General features: G+C 38.8%; 2 protein-coding genes across 7 annotated transcripts in view; one reads left to right on the forward strand and one right to left on the reverse strand.

The window, feature by feature from the left end:
* Positions 1–199: 199 nt before the first annotated feature.
* Positions 200–21,591, forward strand: part of LOC116303430 (uncharacterized) — a 51,921-nt gene continuing 30,529 nt past the window's right edge. For 2 of the 3 annotated variants that reach the window (XM_089025568.1, XM_089025569.1), the window contains exons 1-18: positions 200–865; positions 982–1,059; positions 3,854–3,961; positions 4,350–4,467; positions 5,007–5,175; positions 6,352–6,463; positions 7,055–7,132; positions 7,551–7,642; positions 7,904–7,955; positions 8,346–8,480; positions 9,389–9,482; positions 9,987–10,127; positions 10,332–10,395; positions 10,708–10,788; positions 11,239–11,307; positions 11,704–11,814; positions 12,380–12,528; positions 14,835–17,216. In XM_089025568.1, coding sequence (XP_088881694.1) covers positions 301–865; positions 982–1,059; positions 3,854–3,961; positions 4,350–4,467; positions 5,007–5,175; positions 6,352–6,463; positions 7,055–7,132; positions 7,551–7,642; positions 7,904–7,955; positions 8,346–8,480; positions 9,389–9,482; positions 9,987–10,127; positions 10,332–10,395; positions 10,708–10,788; positions 11,239–11,307; positions 11,704–11,814; positions 12,380–12,528; positions 14,835–15,000 — 2,382 coding nt within the window. In that variant the 5' untranslated portion in view covers positions 200–300 and the 3' untranslated portion in view covers positions 15,001–17,216. The remainder of the gene's footprint in view (positions 866–981; positions 1,060–3,853; positions 3,962–4,349; positions 4,468–5,006; positions 5,176–6,351; positions 6,464–7,054; positions 7,133–7,550; positions 7,643–7,903; positions 7,956–8,345; positions 8,481–9,388; positions 9,483–9,986; positions 10,128–10,331; positions 10,396–10,707; positions 10,789–11,238; positions 11,308–11,703; positions 11,815–12,379; positions 12,529–14,834; positions 17,217–21,591) is intronic. The other variant, XM_089025570.1, reaches the window with a different exon arrangement.
* The window catches only part of LOC116303429 (galanin receptor 2a), a 47,194-nt gene continuing 38,532 nt past the window's right edge, over positions 12,930–21,591 (reverse strand). For all 4 annotated transcript variants that reach the window (XM_089025572.1, XM_089025571.1, XM_089025573.1 and 1 more), the window contains exon 3: positions 12,930–17,194. In XM_089025572.1, coding sequence (XP_088881698.1) covers positions 16,116–17,194 — 1,079 coding nt within the window. In that variant the 3' untranslated portion in view covers positions 12,930–16,115. The remainder of the gene's footprint in view (positions 17,195–21,591) is intronic.

Genomic DNA, 21,591 nt, shown 5'->3' on the forward strand with positions numbered 1-21,591 from the left:
AATGCCTTTCAAAACGTTTAAAGAATTGAGTCTTTTCTCTTATCTTGCTTACAATTTTTGCTAAATTTTCAAATTTGCGAAAAAATTTGGCTAACTTTTAGCCTACAAACCTCCCCACCCTACTGCCCCACTGTACCATTTTGCCTATAGGTTCCAGTTCTCTCATGATCAGTTCTCAGTTCAAAATGGCGCCATCCATGTGTGGACAAGGCGCGCAAAACCTCTACATTTTCTTGTCTCATATATAAAAAAATACTTCTTCATTTTAAACCTCAGTGTTAGGGAACAAGAAGCGGAGTCATGTCTATATTGAGAAATTATTTTATTCAGTCTTTCCTGCACATAAGTCGTAAAACTTTATCGTCAACTACAGTTTTCTTCTCGTGGCAGCCTTTCAAAACTTTGCCAAAACTACACGTGAACTGCTTGAGTTATTTCATTACTTCTCAAGATATTGAAAGTAAGACGTGTGCGTTTTCGAAAAAGAGAAACAAATGCACTCTCTGGACTCCTGTTTGCAAGCTTCAACATTCTGCTTTTACTAAAAGTAGTTTTTACAAACCTTTGAGCATTAAGCTGACCGCTGTTGCAAGCGAGTTGCACTTCAAACATGGATGTAGAAAATGGAGTAGTTCGTCCTTCAATAAACGCAGAGGAAGGAGAAAAGGAAGGACGTTCAAAAGAGAAAATGGTAGTAAAACAGAGCTATGTGCAAAAAATAAACCCTTGGTAAAGAAAGAAAAATTTGACAATTATGTACCTAAAGACCAGTTTAATGCCAAGGAAGATGACTGTGTTGATGTGGAGATAATAAACCTGCCTCTTGTTGGTGGAGAAAGGTTTTTAACATATAAACTGCATAAAGGTTTGTATGCATAAACAGTTCAGAGCAATTTGCTATACCCCCTCCCCCCTCAGGATTGTTAATTAGTGTGGTATATGATGTAGTATAACATATGACATATTAATTTGGTACTGTAGGTGAAATAGACAGCATTATGTGGGAGTTCCAGGCAGATGAAAGAATAAAGGATGCAGCCAAGAATGAAGGCCTTAATGGTAGATTTTTCATTTGTCTCTCAATTTATCCACCTACCATAACCCATACATCTATCCATCCACCCACCCATCCATTCCCCCAATCCACATACCAATCCACCTCTCCACCCACCTATCCAAATATCTACCCACCCACCTATTCATCTGCCAATGCAGCCAACCACCTATCCTTTCATTAATCCACCCATTCACCCATTTACCCACCAATCCACCCATCAATCCAACCATCCATCCATCCACCCATACGTCAATCTAACCATATAACCATACAATCACCCATCCATCCGTCCATCCATTCAATCAAGACCAATCTAATCCATCCATCCATCTTTTAACGCTTTTAACTCAATGTTTAATAACATCCTAGAGGAACACGCGCCAGTGAAAACAATTCGCATGCGAGGACGACCAAATCCCTACATTACTGATGAGATTCGCAATTTGATGGCAACAAGAGATAATTGGAAGCGTAATTTCAGGCAAACTAAAGACCCATTTGCCTGGTCTGCGTATAAGAATTTTAGCCGCGAGGTCAAAAGAGAAATACGCATGGCGGAGAAAGAGTTTGTGGCACAACAAATTAAAGAAAACAAGAACAACACTAACAGCATGTGGAAAGCAATTCGTGGTTGCATCCCCAAAAAGTCTGCCTCTCAGAAAACATATTCAAAGGACAACGAAATCGTAGCCAACGAATTTAATATTTTCTTTGCAAATGTCGGCACAAATACAATTGAGAAAGTTAACGCCTTGGCAGAGCAATTCAAGTGTGAATCCAACAACAGCACGTTCGTCCCTCGAGGGTATCCCGAGTCCGAACAATTCTTCTTTGATAATCGCGTGAGTCGTAATCAAGTGCAAAAAATCATTAACTCAATGGCTTCAAACAAAGCTCCTGGAATAGATAAGATTCCTCTCCACGTTATAAAAGACTGCCTCCCTGTCATCTTACCATCGATTACTTCGATCGTGAACGCCACTTTTAGCTCTGCACAATTTCCCATCGCTTGGAAAATAGCCGAGGTCGTACCTATTCCAAAGGATGGCGATCACGAAATCCCAGACAACAACAGGCCTATTTCACTATTACCAGTGTTTTCCAAGGTTTGTGAGAGAGTCGCTCATGATCAGTTAACTTCATATTTATCAACCAATCAACGCTTAACATCCAAGCAAAGCGGAAATAAAAAGTGGAATTCAACCGAGACATCTGTCATCCAAACAACCGATACTATTCTCGAGGCCATCGATAAGAAACAGCTTACTGCTACTGTGCTGCTCGACATGAGTAAGGCCTTCGATAGCATTGATCATAAAATCCTTATGACAAAACTGCAGGACGTTGGACTGTCACCTCTAGCCATTCAGTGGTTTCGCAGCTATCTTACTTCACGCTATCAAGTCGTCAGAATCCAAACTGCAGTCTCAGACCGTTTGCCTATGACCTGTGGTGTACCACAGGGAAGTATCTTGGGCCCATTGCTTTTTAGCATATATATAAACGATCTCCCAAGCGTTCCTGAACATTGTACTACTCAATGTTACGTTGACGACACCAAATTGTTGCTTACTTTCAATCTCCAGGACCAACAATATATTGTTTCAAGACTTAATCAAGACCTTTTCAGAATAACTAATTGGACACTCGACAATTACCTACTTCTAAATCCCGACAAAACTAAACTTATCATCTTTGGGAGCAAAGTGGTGACTGCTAAAGTGGAAGATTTTCGTCTAACGCTACTGGGAAAAGAACTTACACCTGTCAAGTCAGTAAAGGATTTAGGAGTTCTCCTTGATTCCAACTTGACGTATAAAGATCATGTACAATCGACAGTGTCTAGTTGCATGTCGCGTTTGGGACAGATTAACCGAGTAAAACATGCCTTTGATCAAAACACTCTAAAAACCATGATAAATGCCTTAGTTTTCAGCAAGCTCTACTATTGCTCTAATGTGTGGAGCAATACCACTGAGAGTAACCTGAACAAAGTCCAAGCTGTGCAGAACTTCGCATGCCGTATCATTAGCAACAAAAGAAAGTACGATCACGTCACGCCTATTCTTAAAGAGCTACGATGGTTACCCGTCAGACAGCAATTACACTACCGTAATGCAATTATGGCATTCAAATGCATGACTGGGTGTGCCCCTGATTCCTTATGCTCGCGATTTATTCCAAGATCAAGCATCACGCAGCGTACGACAAGAAACTCGCAAAAGCTGCAGATACCTCTTTGCAGAACGACTACTGGACAAAGATCATTTTACTATAGAACTGTCAAATTGTGGAATTCACTAGACTCTGCCCTTAAGTTGAGCTCAACCGTGAAAGACTTTAAACGGACATTAAAACAACATCTTATTTCAGATTTTCTAAAACCTTAATGTAATTTAAATGTACAATTTATTTATCTATTTATTTATTTACTTTATTCTTTGATCTTTTCTTTTTGCTTCTTATATAATTATATATAGTATTATTTTAATTGTAATTAATTAGGCCCTTTATTCTGAAAAGCCTTATAGAGGACGAATAAAGTATGTATGTATGTATGTATGTATCTACCCAACCATCTATCCAACCACCAATCCATTCAACCAAGACCAATCTAATCCATCCATCCATCTACCCAACCATCTATCCAACCACCAATCCATCCATCCATCCACACCCCATCCAACCACCAATCCATCCATCTACCTATCTATCCATCTATCTACCCAACCATCCAACCATCCAGCCACTAATCCATCCATCCACTTGTGTTGCAATATTTTGATTGGCTTGCAGATCATCAATTCAAGAAAGCAACAAATTTATTTAGAAAAAGAATGAGAACACAGTTTAGAAAATATGTTGGTCTGCACAGTGTTATGTGTGCTATTAATTCCGATCATGGTAGGCTCTATTCTTTAATACACCATTCTCGTAATGGCTGACGAAAGCATGGAAACAACATCACCCAGTCATCTTGCAAGGCTGAGCAAGGCTGCTTATTCAAAATAATGTGGATAGTGCAAATTAAAGTCAAAACATCAGGTCAATTTCTATCATTTTTGTCCTATAAACACATTCCATTTTATATTTTCTTATCGTGAACTAATGCCTGGGTGACCTCATTTTCATGCTCTTATCAGCCATTATAAGAACAGTGTATACATAACCTTAATTTTAGTTAATTATTGAATGCATGCACACCCCATTACCATGGCACAAAACTCCATATACGATAATATTTTTTTTGCTATCGAGATACGTCCGCTAATTACTTTTATTCTTTCTGCAGCACATTTGCATGATTTATTTCCATTCTTCTTGAAACATGCAAATGAACTTTATCCAACACGAAACTGTGACATAGAAATAGTGAAAAGAATCTCTGACCTGCGAGGACCCCATGATCTGTGAGTAGTGATAGAGTAATACAATGATACCTATATCAGGACATTATTATGTAGACACCCTTTATCCCTCCTATGTTTACTGTAAAACAAACAAACTTCTAATATATTAGACACCTTTTATCATACTAGGCAAGGCCTTGAAGGTGTCTAATTTCCTGGTCATTGGCGATCACAATAAAAAAATCTGGCCACTGAGAATTCACTGGTGCTTAAACTTCTATTCAGTGGACACCTTTTATCATACTAGGCAAGGCCTTGAAGGTGTCTAATTTCCTGGTCATTGGCCATAGCAATAAAAAATTCTGGCCACTGAGAATTTACTGGTGCTTAAAATAATATACCACTGTTCTAAGTATTTGGCTGCTTATTTCCCATTGATCTTATGGGGAAAAAATAAGATGTCCACTGGTAGCCGGAGTGAGTACCTTGCTAAGAACCCTGGAAACTAAGAGGTTAACAGAGGAGCAACTGTAATAATAATAATCCATTTCAGATTGGATAACTAACAATTGTTTACTTGAAAATTTAATTGCTTTTAGATTTCCAAAAGCTCGAAAATTAAAAAGAAAAATCTTCTACCATGCCGGTCCTACCAATAGCGGCAAGACACATACTGCTCTAGAAAGATTTAGAGCGTGTAAGTCAGGAGTTTACTGCTCACCTCTTAGATTGCTTGCAGCTGAAGTATACAAGAGAACCAACAATGCTGTAAGTAAAGTTTATAACATCAAGAACTATTATTTATTATGGATTGTGCTATAGAGTGGTTTCATGACAACCATATTATATACTAGGTGGACAAAATGTTTACCATATTCATGTAAATAATAATAATGGGATTAACAGTGGATTCAACAAAGTGACTCTTCTTCCACTGGATTCCAATTGGAATTTAGAAGTTGATTTTTATTGAGAAAGAAAAGCTGGGAACCCAGAAAACCCTCGAAGCACAGGAGAGAACCAACTAGCTACTCTTCTCACATACGACACCGAGCTCAGCAGGACTCAAACCCGGGTCACACTGGTGAGAGGCGAGTGCTCTCACCGCTACGCCATTCATGCTTCCCATATAAATGTGGCAACCATATAGGTTTTGTCACTTTGTTTTATTGGATCATCCAATAGATTTCTGGTTGGTTACCAATATTAGTTGACTAACAATCGACCAATGAAAATAATTTTCATTATCTAGTATTTAAATCCTAATTTTCTCTAGTCCAGAGCAAAGATTAACTAGTTAAAGACTAATGTAATTGACTTAGTGTCAAACAATGGACCATTCAAAAAACTGGAAATCCTTTTTTAAAAGGGGCGCTTGAATGAAAACACCCCAATTTTTCAAGGTCTGAATACTTGAAGTATTTATGGATAATTTGACTCAATTATGATTATGTAAACCAGATTAGTGAAAATTTTTGCCTGGGAGCCACTCGCAGTTGAGAAATTTTGGGTTAAAAGAGAAAAGAACAATAGGGTAATTGAGTAAATGATGTCATTTACTCACAATTTATATTGGCTGGGAGCCACTTGCAGTTGAGAAATTTTGGGTTAAAAGAGAAAAGACCAATAGGGTTGAGTAAATGACGTCATTTACTCACAATTTATATGCTGCATAAAATTGATAATTTTTATCCAACACATTTAACTTTGAAGAAAATATGTTGCTTGGCTACTATTGGGGCCACACAGATATGTTTAATTAAGTTTAAAGTCATTTCCAATTTTTATTCATTTTCATCCCTTTAAGTTTTTTTTAGACTGTCAACTTCTGGAATTGACTCCTGGGAGTCATGGGACTTTTTTTGAATTCTTAACAACAATGGCAATTAAACATGTATATAGTGACTATATATCTTATGTTTATAGTAATATTGTGTCGTGTAGGGTGTTCCATGTGACATGCTGACTGGAGAAGAGAGGCTTTGGGCTGTTTCAGCAGAGGAGCCATCATCACATGCTGCTTGTACAGTAGAGATGACAAGTACAAACATTCCTTGTATGTTCTTTGTTTTTGGTTATGGATTTAGTGGAAGACAATTCTACATGTGCTAGAATATTCTAGGTTTATATATAGTCCTCAAAGCTGTAAAAAAAATTTTATGATTGATGTTTTATTGATTTATGCACATAGCTCATATAACTGTCTTTGTTTATGAGGGTAGCACTTTAATAGCCAGTGTTTCTTAAACAAACCTATGGCCCTTGTTCCTTGATAGAATAGTCCCCTTCACAGTTCCCAGCGCCATCTTGAAAGGTAGCCGTGCCTTTGCATCGAAGTGAGCTTGCAATGGTAGAGACAGGTGAATAATAATTGTCCAAGGTGTTAAAAAAAGTCTCTATCATTGCAAGTCACCATTCGTCTCGCTTCACTACAAAGTCAAGGCTACCTTTCAAGATTGTGCAGGGAACTGTGAAAAGGACTATTGAAATTCAGGATTTGATTTTTGTGGAGGGAGGAAAACTGAAGAACCAACAAACAACTCTACTCAGATACGACACAGAGGTTGGTGGGACTTAAACCTGGGCTGCATTGATGAGAGGCAAGAGCTCTCACTGCTATTTGTATTCAAAGATTTTGCTTTCCTAGATGAATGTGCAGTTATTGATGAGATTCAAATGATGAGTGATCCAAGGCGTGGCTGGGCGTGGACCAGAGCATTACTAGGTATGTACCTTTTGTTTATCTTAACATGTTCGAATTTTTCAAATGAAACAACCTCTGGCCTGATTCTAGTCATCCACTCTCTTTGAACCCTGAAACAACCTATGGGGTAATCTAAGTCAGGGCATGGTTAACTCACAGATCAGACTCTGAAACATTCTCTGGGCTGCTCAAAATCAGGGCAATTTAGCATAGTGGGTTTTGCAGACGGAAAACAACTGGAGAATCCAGAAATAACCCCTAGAATCAAGTAAGAGGCCCAACAAACTCTACTTACTTCATGTTATACTGAGTCCAGGAATTGAACCAAGACCCCAGTAGTGAAAGGCGAGTACCCCCCTCTATGCTACCATTGATTTCCAATTATACTGAAGTTTTCACACTCTGATAAAGTACAGTTTTTGCGCATTTGGACTAACAGGACTTGTGAGTGAAGAGATCCACCTATGCGGAGAAGACACAGCTATAGAATTGATACAAAGTATGGCTGACATCTGTGGTGATGAACTGGAGGTAGATATGAATTTAATGAAATAATGATTGCTAAAAAAGATATAAACCTTAGCTTGCCGATCATGCTAAAATGTTTAATGTTCGAATTGAATAATGAAATCAAGAATCCAAAAGGAAAGTCATTAATGACCTCTACGTGTGAACGCTTGAAGCGGTTTGACTGTGGATCTTACTTTTACTTTGATTTTGTTCGCTGCTCGAGTTTTGAAAGTCTATGATCTTGTTGAAATGTTGTTGAAATGTCGTTGAATTGTCTTTCAGGTGCTGAGGTACAATCGTCTAGGACCTCTTACAGTTTCTTCTAGGCATCTAGGTAAGAGTAGGGAAAAAAACCCAGCAAAACCTAACAAGCTAGAATCGGATTGGAACTGTGAGTTATTCATGCCCAGACTTAGATCATCCGCAAGGTTGTTCAAGTCAAGGGCGGATCCAGCCAAAATTTTAGGGGGGAGGTAATTGAGTTTGGGGGGGGGGGGGGGGGGCGCTAATTGAGTTTCTTCCGTCAACACAACGGAAAACCATTAAAAAACATCTAATTCTTCAGTTTTGTTTTATTTTTTTCTGCTGAAAGGGGGGCTTCATCCCCCCTGGATCCGCCCTTGCAATTATATTTAAAAATCTTGTTTGTTGATCAGTGTGCGAATCAAATAAAAGAAGGCGTCTTTCTTGCTATTTCCTAATTAAGGCTTTTTTGTTTTCCCAGGAGGTAATCTCACACGTGTCAAGCCAGGTGACTGCGTGGTGGCCTTTTCCCAAAAAGAACTGTTTACTATTCGTCAACGCATCGAGAAAGCAACACACAACAAGTGCGCCATCGTGTATGGCGGCCTTCCCCCTGGTAATTCTGACACTAGATCCTTCCTGGATTTACTGGATGACCTTCAATCGTTCTCAATAGCGAGCGGTTTTAGTGGATATCAATCAATGCCACTCCATGAGATTTCATAGGCACGTGCCCTTGAAAGCTTTGCATTTTCCGACAATGTCATGGGAACACTTTGATTGACGTCCGCTAACTCCTATTTTGCTACGAAGGCAAATCGTAAAATTCTGCGCGTGCCATTGAGAACGACTTAAGGTTCGTGTTTCTTTCATATTTTCATGGATATTTAGCACCTTTCATTGCACGAAGGTTGGCTTGTCAGTAAGCTGGAACCATCGATCCTCCGTGATCTCACACACTTGTTTAACTTCTTTCTAACCCATGTAGCTTTGGTACAAAGTGGAGACGAAAGTGCGCACCTTCAGTCTCCATCGATAGCAATTGAGCTACTAAAATTCAACGTAGATTTCGTAGAGCAGTTATCATATAACTGTGAAAAGCTAACGGCACGAAAACGGTCGTGACAGGGCAAGGCATACGCAAGACCAATCACATTGCACGAGAATTTACTCTCCATCCAATCAAATTTGAAATACGGCATGAGCACGGCACGGATACGGTCACGACACGGTCACGGCACTACTAGATCAATCAAATTGCGAGAGAAAACAATTCGCCAATCAAATTGCTAGTGACTGATGATCACGGTCGCGGCAAGGCATGCATACGGCACCGACTTGAATAAACAACAAGTCAACACGGATTTGACGACATCCTTTGAACGAATCACAGTGCGCGATATTACTGTTCATCCAATCGAAATACTTATACACAGTATTCTTGGCTTTTTTTTACCCATCTACCGATTCTTTTCTGAACCACATTGGGTACTAAAAGTGAGTACTACGATGTTCCTTCCTTAGCAACCCGTGTAGAGCAAGCATCGAAGTTCAATGACCCCGAGAGTGAGCAGAAGATACTGGTCGCTTCTGACGCAATAGGAATGGGGCTAAACTTGTATGTACCGTAATTTTGAGGCTTGTTTTAACTCCTTTCAGCCACTTGTAGTCACTAGTGGCGTTGCACATGATTCTTGCGGTCTTTTCTCGCTGTAAAGTTTTTAAATCTTTCATTTGTTTTGCCTCAAGAGCGGATCCGGGGGGGAGGGGGGGGGGGGGGGGCAAAGGGGAGCTGAAGCCCTCCTTCAGCAGAAAAATAACTAAAGAATTAGATGCTTTTTTTATTGTTTTCTGTTGTGTTGACGGAAAAACTCGATTAGCTCCCCTATAATTTTGGCTGGATTCACCCTTGTGCCTACGTCACATGCTAGCTAATTTATTTTCTGCAAGATTTTTAAAAGTTGCCCCTGACCAGGAAGACACGGAAAAGGCTCCCCGTATCACGACTAAAAATAAAAGGTTTATTTATCTGTAGTGTTTTCTTCGTTACGCTACAGTACTAAAATGATAAGTTATGATTAGCCTATTTTCGCTTAGTATTTTTTCTTTCTTGTGTCGATAGGAATATCAAGCGCATTGTCTTTAACACTGTGCAAAAATATGACGGGTACTCGATGGATGAGTTGACCCCTTCTCACGCCAAACAGATCGCTGGTAGGGCAGGAAGATATGGATCTGAACATCCAGAGGGAGAAGTAACCACGTGAGTATTTAATGCTATCGGATTGGTTGGTGAGAAAAATTTCCAAAAGTTTTCGTCTATAAAAAGTGGACGCATGGTGCGATCTTCCTGCTATAAGCAACGCTTAGTACAGCATTGCTTCAGTGTTTTCCCCGTCTTGGAAACCATGTCAAAAATCTTGTTTGCTGACTATCACTTCTGTTTTAACATTAGCAATTTTTTTAGGTTATATGGCAGAGATTTCAGTACGCTGAAAAAACTCTTGAACACACCATCAGAGATGGTTCAGGTTGGTGTCTCATTAAACGTATTAGAGACCTTTAGCATCGGTTTACCGCTAACTGCTAGGGATCAGGCCCAGAAACACGCTTGCAAACACGGAGAAACACTCGGCATCAAATAAATTCAATATGGCGGCTCTTCCAGCAACAACTTCGTTATGACGCCTTTGCTAAATGTTGAAAGTTTGACGGAAAACACTTGACGTCGATCTGCAGTTATGCTAAAGGTCTCTAATAGCTTTATGCACGCATTGGAAGTGTCTGTTACTCAACAAATTCTACATATAGTCACTTTTAAAATTTTTTCTTGCTTCTTACAGGCAGCAGGTCTGGCGCCCACTGTTGAGCAAATCGAAATGCTATCCTACCAATTACCAGATGCCGGTCTCTCCCGCCTCTTGGTAAAGAGAATTTTTACTGCTCTTTTGACGAGTGAATAGTTAAATTTGTTATATAATTACCAATGAAATATCTATTTTTCTCTATTTCGAAAAATTGATATCTTCACACGTGAAAATAACACCATTGCGATGGCTATTCAAAATACACGGAAAGAATTGCCTGAAAAAGCCAAAACATACTTCATTGATAATTATATAATAAACAGAATATTACATTACAATATTATATTATATAATATTACATTATTCGCTGCACTCACTCCTGAGAGATAAATTTCGTATCTCCGCGCGCCCATGTAATATCCTCTATTTATTCCATGTGTATTTTGTTTTTGATGAACGTTTTCTTTGACTTCTTTATTACTATTCCATACCTTCTTCCATTCCTTCTGGTAATGAAATTATACACAACCTTGATGCTAAGTGTCTCGTGGATTTGATATTTATTAGGAGGTGTTTCTAAATGTGGTACAGTTAGATGGGGACAAATACTTCATGTGTGACCTGGAAAGTGTGAAGGTTGGTGTCTGTTCTGGAGCTTTGATATTAGTCATCATCATCACCATCATCATTATAATCATCATCATCACCATAATCATCATTGTCATCAGCATCAGAAGCATGGTCAACATACCTACTATTATTACCACCATCTTCATGAAAATCACCATCATCAACACCACCAACACTGTTCCATTGTCATCTCCATTATTGTTACCATAATAATCATCATCATTTTATCAGCACAGTCGTCATTACCACCATCATTATCATCCTCACCGACACTCTTACCATCATCATCATCATCATCATCATCATCATCATCAACAACAACATTGTCCATGAACGTAATAGTCACATCAACCACTACCACCACTTCTTTAATTTAAATAACACTTCTCTGTTGCTTTTCAGTATTTGTCTGATCTTATTGATGGCGTCCCTTTAACAATATCTGAACAGTACGCCATTAGCCAAGCACCAGTTAACATCAATAAAAACCTGTCATCTGCAATGGTAGTAGAGGTAAACAATCGTTTTTCTTTCGTGTCTACGGGTCCGTTAATTCTCGTACACCCCTGGTGGAATTTCTCGAGGAATCCTGGGGAATAAGAATTTGACTGAAACAAAAATTTTGGAGCCAGAGAATAAAGGACGCGGAAAAACTAATTTCGAGGTCAGGGTGAGTCAAAAGATCGATTAGCCTCTTCAACACACGCTCTTTGCGCACCATTGTGACCTATAAACATTTCCTTCTCCGCCCTCTGCGCAGTCCTGTACCAAAGGATTAACAGCCCCTCCCATGTGTGCATGAGGTTTTTCATTGAAAAATCTCGTCTAGTATGACTGTAAAAACTCACTGAACAGACGTGGTGTGCCGTACCGTGATCGTGCCGTGTGCGAGTATTTTATTGGACGAACAATGATTTCGCGCTCTGTGACTGGTTTAAAGACTTTCGTCGTAGATTCTTTACCGTGAGTGCTGAACCGTGCCGTGAAGTTTCATAATCATACGAAATCTATTCAAGTTCTTTATTTTTCTGTGGACAGCTCTGTGACGCTAAAATTGGACTTGACGATTCTTTTGTAGTTTGCAGGATATATCAGTAAGCAAATGGCGCTGTCGAGTAGGACCCTGAAAACCATGATCTCCTGGCCACCTACGATGCCGAAGACACTGAAAAGCCTTCAAGACACCGAGGCATTACATGAAGTCTGTGATGTGTATCTTTGGCTAAGGTAACGGGAATCGGCTTGATCAACTTTAATGATTGTATGTCTTATTAGAGTTCATACCATATAGAGTGCATACCATAAATCCGTGAAAATGTTAACTAACAAAATTGTACAAATTAGTGCAAAGTTTTGTAGGTCTACGGTCTACTGAGGTCTACTGAACTTACTAATTTGTACAAATTTGTGCAATTTCTTACAAAGTGTTTCACGGATATATGGTATGCAATCTATCCGCAAAATAGTACTTACTAATTAGTGCAAAGAAGCACCAATGAAACGGTGGAAAACAAAAGAAATAGATGTGTTTAGTGCTATTTACTTTCTGTGCTATTTCACGGATATGCGGTTTGCACTCTGCGACTGATTCTATGAGAGAACAGCTTGGAATAAACACATCAATACACGAGATTTAATCTTCTTTTATTGGCGCAATTAAAAACACATATGCTCTGTATACAACAACCCTTATAATTTCCGAATGTACTACAATTTTACTTCACACTAATTATTTTTAAAAAAGGAATTCAAAATTGCATTTTTGAAACCGTGGTCTAATTACCTTAGCTTTTGCATACGCCCTTTTTCAAGACAATAGGACGTTTGTATGATGGCGTCATTGACCTCTACTACCAAAATGCCTTACACACTCTCTTTTGTTCAGTAAACTAGCACCAACTGTGATAAGAAAGAAAATTCGCGAACATTATGGTAGTGGGAGTCAAATGACGCCATCATACAAACATCCTATTTATTTTCAAAAGTAACCTAGACTAGACCAAGCTAGCATGTGAGTTGAGTTTGTTTAATGTGTTGTTCTCTTCTGTGCTACAAGTTTTTCTCCGGGTTCTCCAGTTTTCCTCCCTCCGTAAAAACACGACGTGTGAGTTGATGGTTGTGTGTATAGAGTGGAGGATACACGGCCCCACAAGCTTCTAGTTTAACTTGTATAAATAAAATAAGATATAAAAATAATAAATAATAAAATATGATTTGATTTAGACGTCAAATCTTTTTATTGCGAGTTATATTAACTTATCAATAAAACGGTCCCAATTAAAAGCTGGGGTATACATACGGTTGTCAATAAGAATAGCTTACATATCTTAACTTATTAATAAAATGGTCCCAAGATAAATCTTGGGGTACGCCATTGCAAATTAGAATTTCCTTTGATGCACTTTAATTATACTATATTATCAATAAATAAAGCAGTGTCAAATGATGCCGTTTTTTAAATCCACAAAGTATACCTACTAAATGTTAACCATTGTATGCCTATAACTAAATACTGTCGTTTGCATCTAGGCGCGATATCAGACATCGAAACTTTGACTGCCTTTGAAATCGACAAACGTTAAAATTTTTCAGTTAGCCGACAAAGATACAAGTTTCAGAAGTCAGTTAAAACATGTTTTGAGTGTCTGATGTCAGCGCCTAGCTGCAAAGCAACTTTTTAACATTCAAACCAGTAATAATATTAATTAATACTCATATTAAATTATTCCTGCTCAAAACTGTTTTTTTTTTTCATAACCTACAATTATATAAGTCATACGAATAATTTTTGAGCGTATTTTTCCTCAGTTGAGAAAATATGAGTTATTTAATTAAAAACAAATTAAAAAGTAACGAGCCTTGGCTGTATTTAGTTTCATTAAACTATAATCCTAAGTTCTGATATTATTGAATAAAGAATTAATTAAAACTCGAGCGAACTCGTTTTAAACAGAAAATTCCATTCAAATAATGCTTACAATGACCTATATTTACAGTCGCCTAAAATAGCCCACTTCCGAAATATATGCTTCACTTGTATTAACGCACAAAGGTTTCAGTGTGAGGCATATTGTGCATATTGCTCATGGACTGGTTACAGGAGAAATGAATAAGTTAGTAATTTAGCACGTAGCCTCGTGCTGAAACCTTTGTGCATGACAAGCGACGCATACATTGGAAGCGTGCTATTCCTTTCTCTATGACGGAGAACTGCGTTATCGCACTACAAAGGTTTATTCTAAATAATAATTAGGTCATAAAGAGTTAAACTGTACGTATTAGACCTACAAAGGTTCCCTGTATACTACAAGCATATTTTAAAACTGACAACAAAAGCTTGCGCTGCCGTTGTACAAAACTATGTCACGGTCTTCCATTACTACCGCATGCTCGATAGAATGCATTCGTCGAGCATGCGCAGTCAGAATGACAGGTATCTGAGAGTGTGGTCTCTGCTACAATTCGTTTGATCTGACCTCTCTAGATAGCGCGCTTTCTAGCACATTTATTTATTTCTTGTTTTTTTTTTTCAGCTATCGTTTTCCAGAGACTTTCGTCGATCAAGAAGATGTGCGCAACATGCAGAAGTTTATCGAAAATGTTATTGGTGCAGCTGTGACGTCAAACTTAAAACAGCGACGTGTACCCAGACCTCCACGACAACAAATGGACGAGACGCCACCAGTCTCTTCGAAATAAGACCCTTGATTAAAAACTAAGCCTAGGTGTGTATAGGAAAGGAATTTGTTAAATAAAAATTTGAGTCATCCAACATGGCCGCCCTCACGTGACTTTGCAAGGAGTACAGACCAGAGCACTCAGCTGTATACTGTATGGATTCAGAGATAAAGATTGAGGAGACCAGAGCTGTAAGAGTACAGACCAGAGCACTCAACTGTATACTGTATGGATCAAAGCGTGCAGTTCAAATATGCAAAATAAAGCCTTTATCAAAATACTTGGTTCGAGACATCCCAAAGCATGTCTATATACAGACGTCGACGTCGACAAGGGTTATTTCATTGGTTTACTTTGAAAGACTTTCAAATCTTGCGGTAACTGTTCTTGGAAAACCGTGATTCCAACACAGCTTAGTCACTCAAGAACTTTATTTCTGAAGCCATCATTTGTTAAAACCATAGCCGTCTTTTATCTAGGAAATGCTTGACGCAAATGCAGCATGGAATGCGAGAGTCGTTGTTCTCCGTTAATTCACTTTTGAAATCAGCTGACGGACTCCCATAACTATTACAATGTAATATTGAACATTATCGATAAAGCCTTTAGCCATTTGGAATGGAACTACATTTACTGCAATCTATAGATTAAACAGGAACACACTTCAAGATAGAGATTTCGTCAGTGCCATCACTGATGTGCCTTGCTTGCCACCAGCACTTGGGAGTGCAACTACTTTGGTGAAGTGTAAGATTATTTTTGGAATATGTTTAATTCATGCGTCTGGAATCAAGATCTTGTTTTATTGTGTTTTGGTAGTAATAAGACACATTTGATCACGCTGACCAACCTTTTATCTCGTTGTTTTTTACCTTATATCTCGATGGTCTTATTGAAGAAGCTACCTTTGAAACTAGACTATACTCAAACACTGTCAAAGCTGTGAGCCCTAATGAGCATTGCGAGGACAAGCTACAGAAACAAAATACCTATACCCACACCTTACTTTACTACAAGCATGCGTCTCTTTTTATGTAATACTTGGCAAACACTGGCTACGCTGTTGAGATGTTGGTCGCACGAACATTACCCCACAAGCTACAGGAACATTATATCTATATCCGCACCGCACTTCACTACAAGCACGCTTCTCTTTTCTTTCCAGGCATCCAATACCTGGTACTCATTGTTCGTTTCATCTTCCACGTTCTCTTCGTCGTCTTCGTCGATGAAACTCGAAAAGCTGAATTTTGTAAGCACATCGCGCTTTGTGTCAGCCGGAAAAACTCCCGCCTGAATGACTCGTTTAGCAGGATGTAGATAGCTGGGTTGATGGTGCTATTACTTTGGGATATCCAGAACGATATCAACTTGATCTCAATGGGAATGACCATCCAATTAGCTTGGTCGTAGAACATGTAATAGTGCATTATGTGAGCCGGTGCCGCGCAGGCAGCGAACACTATCACCAGGACAATAAGAAGACGTATGACTTTGCGCTTCTGTGTCACCGCCGACTTCCTTGTGGCTATGGTGCCATCCCTTGGAGTCGTTTTTCTCCACAACTTCCTGGCAATAAGTGTGTATAATACACTTATAAAAATCAATGGCAGGGCGTACAAGAAGATGAAGATAAACAAATAGTAAATGCGTTGTGATTGGTAGGTCGTTTCTATGTCGCCCCATTCCACGACACAGTAATGTTGTCCGTTGGTGTCCTGGGTCACAGTGTATGAAAACAAATACGGAGACGCTAGAGCCAAAGAAAACCCCCAAATGAGGGCTGTTAGAAACTTGGATCGTCTGAAAATAGAATTCCTAAGGAGATAGAAAACGGCACAGTAGCGCTCTATGGAGATACAGAGGATGGTTAGGATGGATGCGGCGATTGTGACTACATATGGGAAGTGCGCCAACTTACAGGCCATGTTTCCAGCTATCCCTCCAAACCATTTGTTCTGTATATACAGGAATCCTACGGATTGAGGCATCGCAAAGACTGTCACCAACAAATCTGCCAGTGCCATGTTCCCTATGAGGACGTTGGTACTGCAGAAGCTTTTCCTTGACCGCTTGATGACGATGAACAAGCCTAACCCGTTGCCTAGCAACCCGAGTATGAAAGCAATGGTATACGCTGATGTCATGACAGTCTTGGTGGTGAGAGGAATGCTGTACAGAGATGTGCCTGTCCTGGAGGTTGGGTCGTTAGACGCTGAAACGAAGGAATAACTCAGGTTAGCCTACTGTGATTGTATGTCCCTGCTTAGTCCCTTTAGTGCAGTTTTCGTATGACTGTGAAAAGTTCACGGCACGAACACGGTCGTGACACGGCAAGGCATACGCCAGACAAATCACATTGCACGAGAATTTACTCTTCATCCAATCAAATACCCGAAACACGGCATAAACACGGCGTGGACACAGTCACGCCAAGATCACGGCACTTTTAGATCAATCATATTGCGCGTGAAAAAAAATCAGCCAATTAAAATTCTAGAAAGTATCACGGTCACGGCACGTCACGCTTACGGCACTGAGCTTTTCACAGTCATACGAAAACTGCACTATGTTAAAGGATCGCAAGTAAATTGCGATCACTGTCCTAAGCGTTGGACCTTGGTTAAGCTACCACCCTCTAAATGCGGTCACTGCGTTAAGCGGTTGGTCATTCTTCATAATGCAGTCGGTCATTCTGTATATTGCAGTAACTATCGAGTCAGTACCGATACTTTTACAATTGTGCCTCTTTTAACGTTCGTTAATTTAGTGCCATCTGTAGTGCACCTTAGATGGCGCAATACCCATTTAAGATAAGATGTATACGCCGTACTGAACATTTTCATTGGGAGTGCCCTTTTCAAGCATAAAGACTTCCTCTTCTGTACAATAAGCCGTTCGAAAAGGTTCTTGAAAATACCATAAGTGGTTTAGTAAAAAAATATAGAAATTCGACGGGAAAAAAAAGAGAGGAACAGTCTGAAGTGGCCCATTACAGTACAAAACTCCCACGTAAGCTACTGGATAAATGATCTTACTGTATCGCTAAAAACAACTAGAAATTCCCCCGCTTATGGAAACCATAAACACATTTTTTTTTCAATTAAATGTAAGTTTGATCTTGCATGACGGCTTAGATATGATGACTTCGTTTAAGGAGACTCTCCCACACGGAATGAGATGTTTCTAGCGAGTGATTAATTGCTCCGTACTGAGAAGTAAGCAGTTGTGGCTAGAAGTGCTTTATAAAGTGTCTTGCTCATCACTAATTCTAAAAATGGTTTTTTGTCAATAAATTAGAAATCAAATTTTTAAAACGATATTTCGTTTGCGGTTTTATTCTTATTTATTTATACATTCATATATTTGTTGTTTATTTTGTAACGATGTCAAAAGGAGAGAAAAATTAAGGGGAAAAGAAAGAAAGAAAGAAAGAGAGAGAAAGAAAGGAAGGAAGGAAGAAAGATAGAAAGAGAGAGAGAGAGAGAGAGAAAGGAAGAAGGAAAGAGAGAGAGAGAGAGAGAGAGAGAGATGTCTTTTATTTAATCTCGGGAAATTTCATCAATGTACAAATTGGTTTTCATGAAAACCGAGTTCATAGGTAATATATATAAAAAATTAATAATAACGTTAAGAATATATAGACAGATTTATGAAATAAATTCTCATCTACCCCCCAAAAATATTATAGTAATTAAAGTGTTAAGGACCAACAGACGAAAGATTCCTCTTAAAAGATTTTAAATTATTGGACAGTCTGACACTTTGGGGTAACGAGTTCCACACTTTTGCACCGTCATAAGAGAGAGCTCTTTTTAAAAACTCAGTGCTGGGTTTCGGTAACTTTAAGCACTTCTCTCTACCACTCGTAGGTATTTTCTTGAAAATAAAAGAGTTCCCTTACAGATTTTGGTGCAAGTGCATTTAAAGTCTTAAACATCATTATTGCTTTATGCTCCTTTCTTCTTCCTTTTCCAGCCTAAAGAAGTTAAAATATCACTAGATCTGACATCGTAGCTGCTTTTTGTTATTATTCTTGCAGCTCTATTTGCATTTTTGCAATCTTTCAGCAATCAGGAATTCCCCTCCCCTCCCGTCCCCTCCCTCCCTCCTCCCCCTCCTCCCCCCCTCCCCCCCTCCCCTCCCCCTCCCTCCCCCCCTCCTCCCTCCCTCCCTCCCCTCCCCTCCCTCCCTCCCCTCCCTCCCCTCCCTCCCTCCCTCCCTCCCCTCCCTCCCTCCCCGCCCTCCCCCCCTCCCTCCCCTCCCCTCCCCCCTCCCTCCCCTCCCTCCCTCCCCTCCCCCTCCCCCCCCCCCCTCCTCCGCAACCACCCGCCACCACACGTATTATGACGCTTATGAAAGAAATAATTGCCATGTAACCAATAATGCAAGATGCATTAGACGATAAATAATAATCCGTTTATAAATCTCGTGTAACAATTGCTGATAGATAGTCATATCGTCAGGATAGTACTCAAGAGAGAATCATACCAGTTTGTGAAATATAAAAAAATACGCCCATGTTGAAAATAATTTCTCCGGAAACACCGTGTGTGGGAACCTGGAGTAGACGAACATTCTCGACTTTTGTTTCCTTGAAATGACTCTTAAGACAGGGTTTATATGTGAAAAAACACATGTTAAGTGTCAAATATATATAAATGTTAAAGATGAAACACAAACAGCTTATATAAACTACTAGCAGGCGACAAATAAATACAAGGAAAACCTAAAAAAAACCTATGGGCCTAATTGGAAATAAGCTCACTGCTTTATTAGTTCACCCAATTAAGATTATTATTATAATAAAACAAGTCAGGGGATAAACAAGGCCGAGGAACAAGGATGTAATAATCGTTTTAGGTAAACAACTTTACATATTGATCGAAGTACAAAGAAAAATCATGTTTATTGAGAGAGTTAACGAGAGCCAATCATCGTAAATTAAAAAAAGATCAAGTAATAGAAAAAATAATTAAAAATTAAATTTTCCTACCCAAAATATTTTGATCAAAAGGGAACGTTATCATCCGAAACAGCTGTACATATGAAAAACAGAAATTTCGGAAAGTCAGGTCAGGTTTTCGATTTTAGCATTTATTCTCGACTTTCACATCCCGGTAATGCCTTGCGTTTTTGGGGGTAACCAATCAAAAAACTGTCCCAAATTGAAAGTTTCTTAATTGAATTTATTATATAATTACCAATGAAATATCTATTTTTCTCTATTTCGAAAAATTGATATCTTCACACGTGAAAATAACACCATTCTGATGACTATTCAAAATTACACGGAAAGAATTGCCTGAAAAAGCCAAAACATAGTTCATTGATAATTATATAATAAATAGAATATTACATGGGGCGCTTGGAGATACGAATTTTATCTTCTCGTGTTGAAAATCTCTCACACTCGAAGATAAAATTCGTATCTCCGCGCGCCCATGTAATATCCTCTATTTATACTATACCTGCTTTTATCTGTACAATACTGATTATCAGTTTATTCCAAGTTATTTTTGCGTGTATACATGAAGAGTCTAACAGAAAATGTATTGACTTACGAAAAAATGTTTAAAATTTACTTTAAATGTCTTCTATCTTTTTCTGTTTTTTACTTCTTCATTTTATCTTTGGATACCAAACAAGGTATTTTCAACATTGTCTGATCAGCCTGCAGCAAAATAAGTGGGTTTTTACCCTCTGGTTACCCCCCAAAGACACAAAGTATTATGTGGATGTGAAAGTCGAGAATAGCTTTAAAATATAGCAATGACTGCAATTTCAAACTTTATCAGTCACCAAGAGTGTTAGATTTGCCAGTGAGGACTGTTTTGCCTAGTTTTATTGTTTTTTTAACACTTCAAATTGCAAATTTAGTTTTATGCATTGTCTGACCTCAGCTTAACTTCAATTAATATCTTCGTTATAGCTTAGTCCCAGAAATATTGTATTTAATAATAACTTAGGTTAAGGCACCGATTATGATTGACTTTCAGTATTATACCCTATTCACACCTAAACGTGTTTAGTTAAACTATGTTTTCATTAGGAAAAAAATTGAGAAACTAGAAACCTACAATATAATGAAACTTTCTAAAATATTATCAGAGCAAGACAAAGGATAGCTTACATGCATTATTTCACGAAATATTGTACAGTGTTCGTAGATAGTTTTCCAAACCTGTTTAGTTAAACCACTTTAAAACATGTTTAAGCCTTGGTGTGAATGGGGTATTAGTCATACCATAGAACCCGTGATACCATAGATATCCCGTGGGCTTTGTAAGGGTTTTTTGTATGGGTGGGCTGATAATCGGGGAGGGGGGACTTATAAAAGGGAGGGGCTTAAAAAGGGAGGGAGAAAACGTCTGAAATCCGTTGCATCAAAAAAAAGTATCGTTACAGTTCCGTTTAGTAACCACGGATAATAGTTCCAAACCGAGAAACTAATGTTCTGCAGTGTTCTTGCAACAGTAGCTGTAACAACGAGAATGCGCGTTGACAGAAAAACGGAGTTGCAGAACGCGTTGCATCATGAGGCTGCTTTAGGGGACGCTTTAATATGAATATGGCTTCTTTTTCCTTCGCTGATATAACAAAAATGAGTGA

This window comes from Actinia tenebrosa, unplaced genomic scaffold (assembly GCF_029948245.1).
Source record: "Actinia tenebrosa isolate PJP-AT-01 unplaced genomic scaffold, QUT_ActTen_1.0 PGA_scaffold0__85_contigs__length_37466705, whole genome shotgun sequence".
Taxonomy (NCBI): Eukaryota; Metazoa; Cnidaria; class Anthozoa; order Actiniaria; family Actiniidae; genus Actinia; species Actinia tenebrosa.